The sequence below is a fragment of the Gastrolobium bilobum genome, unplaced genomic scaffold, assembly GCF_033153095.1.
Source record: "Gastrolobium bilobum isolate Gb01-03AN ecotype WA unplaced genomic scaffold, APGP_CSIRO_Gbil_v1 utg73769, whole genome shotgun sequence".
Lineage (NCBI taxonomy): Eukaryota > Viridiplantae > Streptophyta > Magnoliopsida > Fabales > Fabaceae > Gastrolobium > Gastrolobium bilobum.
The window spans coordinates 33,924-45,879 of NW_026895325.1; the positions used below are offsets into that span (position 1 = coordinate 33,924).

Consider the following 11,956-nt stretch of genomic DNA (forward strand, 5'->3'; position numbering starts at 1 on the left):
CATCAAATTCGAATGGACCCGTTAGACACGGCCAAAACAGCTTTCAGAACGCACGACGGACACTACGAATTTTTGGTTATGCCCTTCGGGCTTTGCAACGCACCGGCAACTTTTCAGGCAACTATGAACAGGTTGTTTCGTCCTTTTCTTCGTCGATTTGTGATTGTTTTTTTTTATGACATCCTAGTCTTTAGCAAAACAGAGGAGGATCATGTAAATCACTTACAACAAACCTTTGAGTGTCTATTGCAGAATCAATTTTTCCTCAAGAGGTCTAAGTGCTCATTTGCACAGCGATCCATTGATTATTTGGGCCACATCATATCTGCAGGAGGAGTTGGTCCTGACCCAGAAAAAATTAGAGCCATGATCGAATGGCCACTACCAAGCACCTTGAAACAGCTACGGGGTTTTCTGGGGTTAACAGGGTTCTACAGAAAATTCGTACAGCGATATGCTGCCATTGCTGCCCCTCTCACAGACATGCTGAAGAAAGACGCATTTGAGTGGACGGTTGAAGCTCGTACAACGTTCGATAACCTTAAACTGGCAATGACACAGGCTCCTGTGTTACAACTCCCTGATTTTGACTCAGAGTTTGTTGTAGAGACTGACGCTTCTGGGCTGGGCATGGGTGCGGTTCTGCTGCAAAAGGGGCATCCAATTTGTTTCTTCAGCAAGAAATTCTGCAACCAGTTATCAAAGGCTTCCACGTATGTCCGTGAGTTACATGTCATTACTGAGGCAGTGCAAAAATGGCGTCCGTACTTACTGGGGCGGAGATTCACCATTCATACCGATCAACGAAGCCTGCGAGAACTCATGACACAAATTATTCAAACTCCTGAGCAACAGTATTACTTGTCAAAACTCTTGGGGTATGACTATACTATTGTGTACAAACCAGGTGCCTCTAATCAGGTTGCGGATGCTCTGTCTCGAGTGGAGGAAACACCTGCTATTCTATTGGCCCTTACTGTTCCACAATTCGAGTTTATCACCAAACTCAAGAAGGCCTACCTACTGGAACCAGATGTGCAGCTGCTATTACAACAGTTGGAGGCCGAACCCCATTCCCAACCACACATGAAGATCGTGCAAGGGTTACTGCTATACAAGGGCAAAATTTTTATCCCATCCCAATCTCCACTTAAGCAGTTATTGCTATCCGAATTCCACTCTTCCCCTCTAGCTGGTCATATGGGGATTAGCAAGACTATTGGACGCCTCAAGGAAAATTTCTATTGGCAGGGAATGAAGTCTGATGTGGCCACTTTTGTTAAGCAATGTTTGGTTTGTCAACAGATAAAATCTCCTACCCAGGCTCCCATTGGGTTGCTGCAACCAATTGATATTCCCAAGCGGGTATGGGAGGATGTCTCTCTAGACTTTATTGTTGGGCTCCCTTCTTTCCAAAATCACACGGTGATACTGGTCGTGGTGGACCGTTTCTCTAAGGCTGCCCACTTTGGGATGCTTACTACTCATTTTACAGCAGCTAAAGTGGCAGATGTGTTTGCTCAACTGGTTTGTAAATTACACGGGATGCCCAAAAGCATGATTTCAGATCGCGATCCAATATTTTTAAGTCATTTTTGGCAGGCGCTTTTCAAACTCAGCGGCACCAAGCTGCGTTTATCAACAGCTTATCACCCTCAAAGTGATGGCCAGACAGAAGTGGTCAACCGTACGGTACAGCAGTACCTTCGCGCTTATGTTCATGAGCAACCTCACAACTGGGGTAAATTCCTCCATTGGGCTGAATGGTGTTACAACACCACTATCCACTCTGCTACTGGCATGACTCCTTTTCAGGTTGTCTATGGAAGGGACCTTCCTACTATACCAGCTTACACTTTGGGTAGTAGCACTATAGATGCTGTTGATAATGAGCTAGGAAACAGGGAGACTATACTAGCCAGGCTTAAGCACCGTCTTCTGAAAGCTCAAGAGAGCATGAAGAAGACAGCTGACCAACATCGTCGTCATCACGAATTCAACGAAGGAGACTGGGTCATGGTTCGACTAAGGCCTCGGTATCAAAGGTCCATTCTCAGAAGCTTGCTAAACGCTTCTATGGACCGTACCAGATCAGCCGCTGCATTAACCCGGTAGCTTTCGAGCTGGAGTTACCTCCAGGTTCCAAGATTCACCCTGTTTTCCACGCATCCTTGCTAAAGCCCTTCTTCCCAGCTGACGCAAGTGTCCCTGACCAGCCCTTACCTCTACCCGACGTTGCCATTAGGAATCAACCAGTAATCCAACCGTTGACGGTGCTAGATGTGCAGCCTGGGTCTGGACCAAAAACGACCAGGGTGTTAATTCAGTGGCAAGGGTTGTATCCAGAAGATGCATCTTGGGAAATACTGTCCGATCTGCAACTAGCATATCCTTCTTTCCACCTTGAGGACAAGGGTGGTCTTGATGGAGTAGGGGATGATATGAGCCCACAACTTGAGGAAACGTTGGGCCAGTATAGTGAAGATACAACCCATGAAGAAGAAGACACAACAGCTGAGCTGGATCAACAAGTTACACCAAAGGCTAGGTGGGCCAAGCGCCAGAAGAGCAGACCAAAATGGATGCGTGATTACCACATGGTCTAGAGCAAGGTGACTGAGACTTCTAGAAGGGATTGCATCGTTGTAATAAGTTAGTTAGCGGATACACCGCTAGGTGTGGACGCTGCTTGTTGTTTAGTTCTTTCTTGCATTCTGTTATGCTTGTGTGAGGAGTGAAGCTCACTGAACATCTGTATTTAAACACCTTGAGTATTCCTTGAATGGATAAGCAATCTTCAGTATTTTTTCTTATTATATTTTATTCTTGTTAAGGAGGCTGCCTCACCCTCGAAGTGAGGTCATATCAAAGGAACACATCATCCCAATTCAGAACCTGATTATGCTTCTATCTTCTTTGCAAGTTGCTCCTAATCCACTCATTCTCATTCGCAGTGAAGAAGTCTATGCATGAGCTTCCCTCCAACCAAGATTCCCAAATAGGTTTGGCTAGCTTGCAATCCCTCAGAACATGCAACGTATCCTCTATCTCATTGACACACTCATGACAGTAAGGGCTCCCACCCCATTTCGTCGTGTATTCCTTTGTAAGGATTCTTCCTTGGAGCACAATCCAAATAAAGCTCCTTAGTCTATAAGGCCCTCTCCATCTCCAAATGACTTTCCATATAGGATCACTTGCCAGATTATCGAAGCCCATTATTTCATTATACGCATTCTTCACCAACCGTCTCACTCCTGACCAGCTTTTCTGAATCAAATTGTCTCTTCCTCTAGCTATTGAAGGGGGGATGATAGATCTAATGTGCTGAATCACCTCCTCCTGTAGAAAATTGCTCAGGATCTCCAGATTCCACTCCTATGTCTCCTCTTCCACCATCTCTGAAATCTTCATCATCAGTTCATTATAGTTCAAAGGACACAGAGTGATCTCTTCCAAAGATTGCTGAAGACTAGTTCAGTTATCCTGCCAAAACAAGATATCACTGCCATCTCCGGTTTCCCATTGAAGAGATTGCAAGAAATCCGGCCAAATGTCCACTAACCCTTTCCATAAAGAGGAGTCATAGCTTGCAGCCTTGATTCCTCTTTTCATGTCCTCTTTTCTCCCATACTTTCCTATAAGCACATGAGCCCACAATTCCTCTTTGTTCTGCAGCAGTTTCCAGGCAAGTTTGAACATAAACGCCTTGTTCTGCGATTGCAAGTCCGTTATTCCCAATCATCCACACGTCCTCGGGTTGCACATAGCCTCCCACTTAACCAGATGGGGTTTCCTTTTACTAGCAGTGTCCCCCCATATGAATCCTTTTTGCATCTTTTCCACCTCCTTGCAAATAGAACTAGGGATTATGTCATACTGCATGTGATAAGCAGGGATAACACTTATCACTGATTTAGCCAAGGTAGTTCTACCTGCAAAGGACATCAGCTTACCCTTCCAACCAGCTAGGCGTTGCCTAACTTTTAGGATTACACTCTCAAATTTCCTTCTTTTGCCTCTTCCATAAAACAACTGGACCCCAAGATATTTCCCAAGATACTCAGCCTCCTTAAATCCACTAGCTTCTATGATGTCTGTTTTGGTTTCCAAAGGAGTATTTTTAGAAAAATAAATGACAGTTTTCTCAACACTCACAGCTTGACCAGACATATAACAAAATTTGTTCAGGCACTCTAACATTACCTTCATCTGTTCGAGGGATGCTTCTCCAAAAAGAACTAAATCATCAGCGAACATAAAGTGAGAAATTAGAGGCCCATTTCTTCCAACCTTCATTGCTTTCCAGTTCACCTTCCTAGTTTCCTCTTCTATCAAGTGGGATAGCTTGTCCATACATAGAACAAATAAATAATGGAAAATTGGGTCTCCTTGCCTAATTCCCCCAGTGGTACAAAAACTGTCCAATTTAGATCCATTCCACAAAATTCTAAAGGAAGGAGATGTTATACACTCCCTGATAACATTTACCAGATAGCTAGGAATTCCAGCCTCACTTAGCACTGCTTCCACAAAGTTCCAGTTTAAACGATCATATGCCTTAATCAAATCTATCTTGATAGATATAAAAGTTTTTTTTACCTCTCATCCTATTCATGGCATGGGTTATTTCCTGCGCAATGATCACGTTGTCGTGGATGTTCCTTCCAGGGACAAAGCTGGTTTGGAAAGGACACACCAACTTGTTCATCACTGGCTTCAATCTGTTGACTATAATCTTAGTGACTGCCTTATAGAAGGCATTGCATAATGAGATAGGCCTAAATTGCCCAATATTCTCTGGGTTCTCAATCTTTGGGATGAGCACAATGAATGTTTCATTAGCTTGCCTTATCAGATCCGGGCTTTCAAAGATCCTTTCTACGTCTTCCGTCACTTTTTCGGCTATGATCTCCCAGTTCCTTTTATAGAATTCCGCGGGGTAACCATCTGGTCCTGGAGCTTTATGATTTTCCATTTGAAAAAAGGCATTCCTGATTTCCCCCTTGGTTACAGGGCTCCTTAATCTCCTCACTTCACCTTCCTCTAGCTTCGGCCAGCCAGATGGTGAAGGTTCCCATTGTCTGCTCTGGTTTGTCTCTCTAAACAGCTTCCTATAGAACTCCAAGACCAACTCTTTCAACCCCGTTTCATTTCTCACCCAGCCTCCATTTTCAATCCTCAAAGCCTCCACCTTATTCCTTCTCCTTTTCGAGATAGCGATCGTGTGGTAGTACTTGGTATTTCTGTCGCCCCCTCTAATCCAATCTGTTCTGGCTTTATTATACCAGAGCTTTTCTTCCAATTCCACTCTGATATCTGCCTCCTTCCTTTCCAAGAAGCAATTATGGCCATTTTTAACAAAACCCATAGAAACTGAAAGAATACTCTGGATTCTCATTGATTGACTGAAAAGAAAAATATGAAAAACTAAAACTAATGAGTTAACTCCTAAGCTCTTATATACATGAGCTATAACCTAAAAACGCGGTAACTAAAACTAACTGAAGATAGTTACAATAACTAAACGTAACTGAATAAATAATTCAACAGCTCCTTCAGTACTCTAGCGTAGGTGAATGGAGCTCATATAGCTATATGGCTGGCTATCTGTAATATCCCCCCTCAAGTTGGGAGGTAAATGCAAATTTGGTTTAGGAATTAGGCAATGGCTTTGTAATTATTAGGAAGAGTAATAGTAATAGGATCAATTTTGTTTAATGAACAAAATAAAGAAGCAAATCAACTTATATGATCGGTTGCCCCAGTGTCGATGATCCAATGCTTAAAATTCTTACCAGAATTGGTGTTGAAAGCTACACCATGCACATCATGTTTTGCTTGAGCAAAGTGTGCAGTATGAGAGTTGTTCTCCTCTACTGTATCAACTTTCGATTGATTCATCAACTGAAGAAAATTCTGATATTCCGATTGAGACAGAGAAACTTTATTCTCTTCATGAGATTGGACGTTTTCATCTGATACATCAATTGCATTAGCGGAAGCAAGTTTCCAGTTGTTTCTGAATCCAGGTGGATAACCGTGCTTAGCATAGCACGTCTCAACTGTGTGATTGGTACGTCCACAATATGTACAAAGCTTTGTCCCACGTCCTCGTCCTCCAGTTCTACCTCTGCCAAAAGGTACTGTGCGAGGTCGTTGCTGTTCAGCTACATATGTCTTAGTTCTTTGCTGTTCAGCTACGTATGCCTTTGATCCAATTGAAATTTCTCCTGAAACACCTTGTTCAAGATTCATCTGGCGTTCTTGTTGAGAGATTAGAGAAAATGCCTTGTTCATATTAGGCAATGGCTCAATGAGCATTATTTAGGAACGTACGTGTGAAAATTGGTCATTAAGACCTTTCAATAATCATATCACCTGATCTTGCTCTCTAGATTTTTTCAACTTATCAGAAGCTCCACATACGCATTTTGGTAATGGCTGGAGATTATCCAGTTCATCCCAAAGTGTCTTAAGTTCAATAAAGAAGTCACTTACTGAAGAATTGCCTTGATGAAGACGATGAATGTCTTCTTGTATATCAGCTATCCTGAAGATATCCGATTGTGAGAATCGTTCTTCAAGATCTTTCCAAACTTCATGAGCTTTTTCAATCCAAAGAATTGACTTAGCAATCGATGATTGAATTGAGTTATGAATCCAAGACAGAACCATGGTGTTGCACTGGTCCCATGCTTGGAAAGTTGGATATGTAGCTTAAGGGGATAGTGAACGTTCCACAACAAAGGAGATTTTATTCTTGGACCGCAATGCCATTTTCATTGCTCTAAGCCAAGTATGGTAATTCTTACCATCGAGAATTGGATTAACAAGCACAACCGAGGGACTCTCACTCGAAAGCAGATAAAGAGGATTTGAAGGGTTTGTTAGATGTTCTGGAAGAGAAGCCTGCTTTGCCATGGAGAAAGAACTTTCGGAGAAGAAAGAAAATCAAAGAAAATGCAAGAAAATGCAATACCAGAGCTCTCTTCAAAGCTCTCTACCATAACAAAACCTATAGAAACTGAAAGAATACTGATTCTCATTGATTGACTGAAAAGAAAAATATGAAAAACTAAAACTAATGAGTTAACTCCTAAGCTCTTATATACATGAGCTATAACCTAAAAATGCAGTAACTAAAACTAACTGAAGATAGTTACAATAACTGAACGTAACTGAATAAATAATTCAACAGCTCCTTCAGTACTCTAGCTTAGGTGAATGGAGCTCATATAGCTATCTGGCTGGCTATCTGTAATAATTTTCAAGCTTTCGCTGAACTCCATCAATTCTCCTAAGGATATTATTCTTCTTCCTGAAGATATTTCCAAAGGTTTCAGCATTCCACTTCCGTAGTACTGGGATCAAGCTTTCCAAGTTCTTACTGGTATCTAACCTCCCATTCCAGTTTTCCTCAATAACTCCTTGCTATTTTGAACGACGTGTTTGATATGAAATTTTATATAATTACGACTAATAAGAAAAAAAAAAAATTTAAACGTATCATAAAGTTTTGAATTTACTACCCGTAACAAACAGTGATATATGTCAACGAATCCAAATTTGTTCCTAACAGTTTGATTTTTAAAATTGTATGAAATAACTATTTCCCAGGGCATGGTGAGTTTTATTTATGCACAAATATAATTTATGGGTGTATATGTGTGTATAACAAATATTCTTTCCTTTCACTTTTGTGTTTGGGAAAACGATTTGATCAAGATCCTTTCATGTTACTTATTAACTTCAGGGTTATATTATAAGCAATGTTGTTAAGATCGAGATTTTAAGTAAAATTGAAAAGAGATTAAAAAATCGTAAAACGTAAAATCGTAATGTAAAAAAATCGTAAAAAATCATAAAAACGTAAAAGCGTTTGGAGTATTGGTAAAATCGTTTTGATGAAAAAAAATCGTAAAAACATAAAATCGTAGTGATAAATTAAAATTTTAACAACTATAATTATATGAGAAAAAGACACAAAACCAAAACTAATGGATCTTACTATAATTATGTTTGTGTCTCTATAAATTGTTCAATGCCCTTCAGTTCCCCTTGCACTAGTTTTAAGCTGAATCAATGAATTGTTTCACACACACTCATCACTTTTCTCATATAAATTTATATTTAATTGCTATTAGATTTATTTTACAGTTTTTATAAATGGGATAGGATCAACTTACACCGGTGTAAGAATAATAAATCTTACACCAAATCTTAACCGTTGATTTCCGTGCATCCAATGGTTGAGATTTATTGGGAATTAAAAATTAATTAATGAGTGAGACCTAATAAATCTTAACCGTTAGATGTAGAAAATCAATGATTAAGATTTGGTGTAAGATTTATTATTCTTACACCGGTGTAAGATGATCTTGCCCCTTTATAAATTATAAGTAAATATTTTGTATAATGTCTTAAATACAATTTAAAGCTTACACCTATTAAATTTCACACCTGGAAAGTTTAAATCTATCTTTTGGTTAGCGTAAGTACCCAATTTGGGTATGTAACTCGTCCCATGATGCTATCAATGCAAACAACCTTTTTTTATTTTTATTTTTTTAAACTTTTTGGCTGAACTGTTATTGCGGCTGATTCAGTTTTGCTTTTACTTTTTACTTTTTTTACAAATTAAATTAATTTTTACTGCTGTCAAAATGTCATTGAGAACCCAGATATTTTAATATTTATATTAGTTGTACATAAGAAAATAACTCCCGTAACTCACGTAAATTAAATTATTGTTGATTTTCTTCTCTTTCTTATTTATGAATACTACTAACATCAATACATGTATGCGAACAAATTTTTTGCAAAATAATCATTTCATTTTTCAAAATCCACATCGTTGCAAGAATCAACTTGTCTTGGGCTTCTGGTAGATTAATATGAACTAACCAATAAATATAATTAGTCAAACTTTTTGAAATCATTGAAAAAGATAGCTATGTCTAATTAAGTACAAATAGACAATTCATATATAGTTGCCGTGTGCAATTGGAATACATATAATACATTGTACATATGCAATGTTATTAAAATCGAGATTTTAAATAAAATTGGAAGGGATTAAAAAATCGTAAAACATAAAATCATAATATAAAAAAATCGTAAAAACATAAAAGTGTTTGAAATATTGGTAAAATTATTTTGATGAAAAAAAATCGTAAAAAACGTAAAATCGTAGTGATAAATCGAGATTTTAACAACTACGGTACATACTATATAAATATCATTTTAAAATAATTAAGATATTGAATGAATATATATATTTTTTATTAAAAATTTTCGAATATGAATCACGCAAAAAAATCCCTTAACTATTTAAGGATAACGAATCATACTTTTACCACGAAACTATACTCCTATAATGTAATTATTGTACATAATGGGAGCTTTTGTCAAAGTGGAGAGTAAGTTGTAATTAAGAAATAAAAGTATAATTTTCTACTAATTAGAATATTGACGTGTTTAATAAGGAACTTCCTAAATGGAATTATGAAAGGGAGCCATTTTTATTTTTGGATTTCTTTTTCTGAAGATATTTTATTTTAACAGATACATCTAAATTTTTTTATTAAATTCATAACATAAAATGCTTTGTGAGAAAATGAAGTCAATCCTAACAATTTAATTTTTTATAAAAGGCAAGAGTAAAAAACTTAATCACGTTCTCTCTCTTTACGGTAGCAAATGACTAAACTGCCTGTTTAGTTCAATTCTTCGTTAATCGTTACGACAAATGGTTGCAGAAACGTACACGTTTATAGGATGGAGATATTTTCCCCCATTTTCCAACTTCCATTGCTGTTTGGCTAAATTGAAGTAATAATAGCATAAGTCATCAGTTACAGCAACCTGTAATTAAAGATGTATATATATTATTATAAATGTTATTTTTATACTTAACTTCTATACCAAATCTTACATTTTTTTTAGAAAAAGAAAAAAAGCATTGAAAAATAGGATAAGTTATTTTTACCACTTTTTAATATATATTTTTTTCTTGCTACGAAAAAGGTGTAAGTTCAAATGTTAAAAAAAAAATAAGGTTTTGAAGAAAAAAATAAATATAAAAATTAAAACTTAATACACTACTCAGGAAAAATATTTATCATTTTAAATGATATAATTTTGTGTCATTTTTAATGATATAATTTTGTGTTATTTTTAATGAAATTACGTCATTTTGATATGTTTTTACATTCTCTTTTCTTCATTTTCTTTTTCTTTCTAATTTTATAAAAAAAATATAAAAATATATCAAAATGACATAAATTCATTAAAAATATCATAAAATTATATCGTTTAAATTGATAAATATTTCTCCCCTACTCTGTTAACACATGCATGAAAAGCAAATAGAAGAGTGGGTTAGCTGCATTAAGATTATAAATAATTAAACATCTTCGTCTGCCTTGTACACATGCGCAAAGAGCAAATGAATGAAACATTGAAAGTACATAATTGCAAAAGCATTGCAATTTTATGTTCTTTCATAAAAAGAAAAAGAGTAAACACATTTTTTGATCCTTGGCAATATCTACGAAATTCTTTTTAGTCTCTGGTAATAAAAAAGGACCAAATTGGTCCCTAAAACTATGAAAAAAGGTCATGTTAGTCCTTATGTCAACTCCTCCGTCACTAACGTGGCCCTTTTTACATACTGTTAGGGACCAATTTGATCATTTTTTATTGTCAGGTACTAAAAAGGATTTCATAAATATTTCCACCGACAAAAAGAGTGTTTACTCAAAGAAAAAATAAGCACGCACGGAAAAAAAAAAGACAAAACAAAGGAAATAAAAATAAGCACGCACAAAAAAAAGACAGTCAACGATGTAGAGTTGTAGCAGCTTCTGTGGTTTAAACCCAAATGAATGAATGCTTGACAAAGCAATTTCAGTAATGGGGTGATGATTGGTAATAGGATCCTTGTCCTGGTGCTGGTGGCGCTGCTGCAGGAACCCTCTTTCTCTTCTTGGCCAAGCAGAAAATACCAGCTATGATGAACGCAAAGAAGAGAACACCACCCAGGGAGGAACATACTGCAATCACAGTGGTATGATTGTTTCCCCCTGAAGGTGGTGTTACCTTATTATTATTAGAAAATGGTGGTGGTGGTAGTGGACCTGATCCGTAACTTGGAGGCAAGTAACTTGATGGTGAGTATGGATATGATTTTGGAGAGTGAGCAGGACCCTTTGTTGGTGCTCCGTTTGGAGAGTTAGATGGGACTCTCTTTGGGGTAGGTGCTGGAGAATATGGACCCTTTTGTGGTGTTGGTGGTGATGTACTTGGAGACCCTTCTGTTGGTGTTGGTGTTGGTGTTGGTGGTGATGTACTTGGAGACCCTTTTGTTGGTGTTTGTGTTGGTGCAGGTGGTGATGATGGTGATATGCTCTGTTTTGGCGGTGGCGCGTTGGAGGGTGATGTTGGAGGTGGGGGGGTAAAGTTGTTGGTAGGGCTAGGTGGAGATGCTACCTGAGGAGGTGATGAAGGTGGAGGTTGTGGCGCATTTTGACCTGGTGGGGGTGTTGAATTTGATGATGGTGGCGGAGGTGGAGGTGGTGGCGCATTATGACCTGGTGGGGGTGCTGAATTTGATGGTGGTTTTGGAGGTGGAGCATGGGTATTTGAATATGGTGGTTGAACTAAGGGTGGGGATGGGGTTGACGGTGGTGGAGGAGAGTAGTAATGGTAACTCATTATGTGAAAAGCAGAGGAATTAGTGGAATTATAACAAACTAGTATATATGGATCACAGACTATGTGTACCAAGGCAAAGTCTAGCTTATATATTAGTTTGAGGAAATGATCTCCCAATTTCTTAATCGCTGCATATTATCTTTATTGTTGAAAATCACTCTAATTAATGTTGAAGTTTGTTACACCTTTTTTATACTGATAAATTATCATTTTTTCCTAACCTTTAAGGCACATGTTA

General features: G+C 37.8%; 2 protein-coding genes across 2 annotated transcripts; both read right to left on the minus strand.

Moving 5' to 3' along the window:
• Positions 1-5,742: 5,742 nt before the first annotated feature.
• Positions 5,743-6,678, minus strand: LOC133305825 (uncharacterized). The gene is made up of 2 exons (XM_061506071.1): positions 6,382-6,678; positions 5,743-6,291 (listed from the first exon to the last, which is right to left on the minus strand). The coding sequence occupies exons 1-2, from the start codon at positions 6,676-6,678 to the stop codon at positions 5,743-5,745; spliced, it is 846 nt and encodes a 281-aa protein (XP_061362055.1).
• Positions 6,679-10,911: 4,233 nt separating this feature from the next.
• Positions 10,912-11,747, minus strand: LOC133305835 (protein TRACHEARY ELEMENT DIFFERENTIATION-RELATED 7A-like). Its single transcript, XM_061506078.1, has one exon. It carries the CDS (start codon positions 11,716-11,718, stop codon positions 10,912-10,914), a length of 807 nt encoding a protein of 268 aa, XP_061362062.1. The 5' UTR covers positions 11,719-11,747.
• Between the last annotated feature and the right edge of the window lie 209 nt (positions 11,748-11,956).

Bases quoted from the DNA above. Each gene is read 5' to 3' on its own strand.
- LOC133305825 (XM_061506071.1), bottom strand. From the start codon at position 6,678: ATGGTTCTGTCTTGGATTCATAACTCAATTCAATCATCGATTGCTAAG. The intron at 6,292-6,381 runs GTGATATGATTA...AATATGAACAAG, and splicing joins AATCTAGAGAGCAAGATCAG to GCATTTTCTCTAATCTCTCA.
- LOC133305835 (XM_061506078.1), bottom strand. From the start codon at position 11,718: ATGAGTTACCATTACTACTCTCCTCCACCACCGTCAACCCCATCCCCA.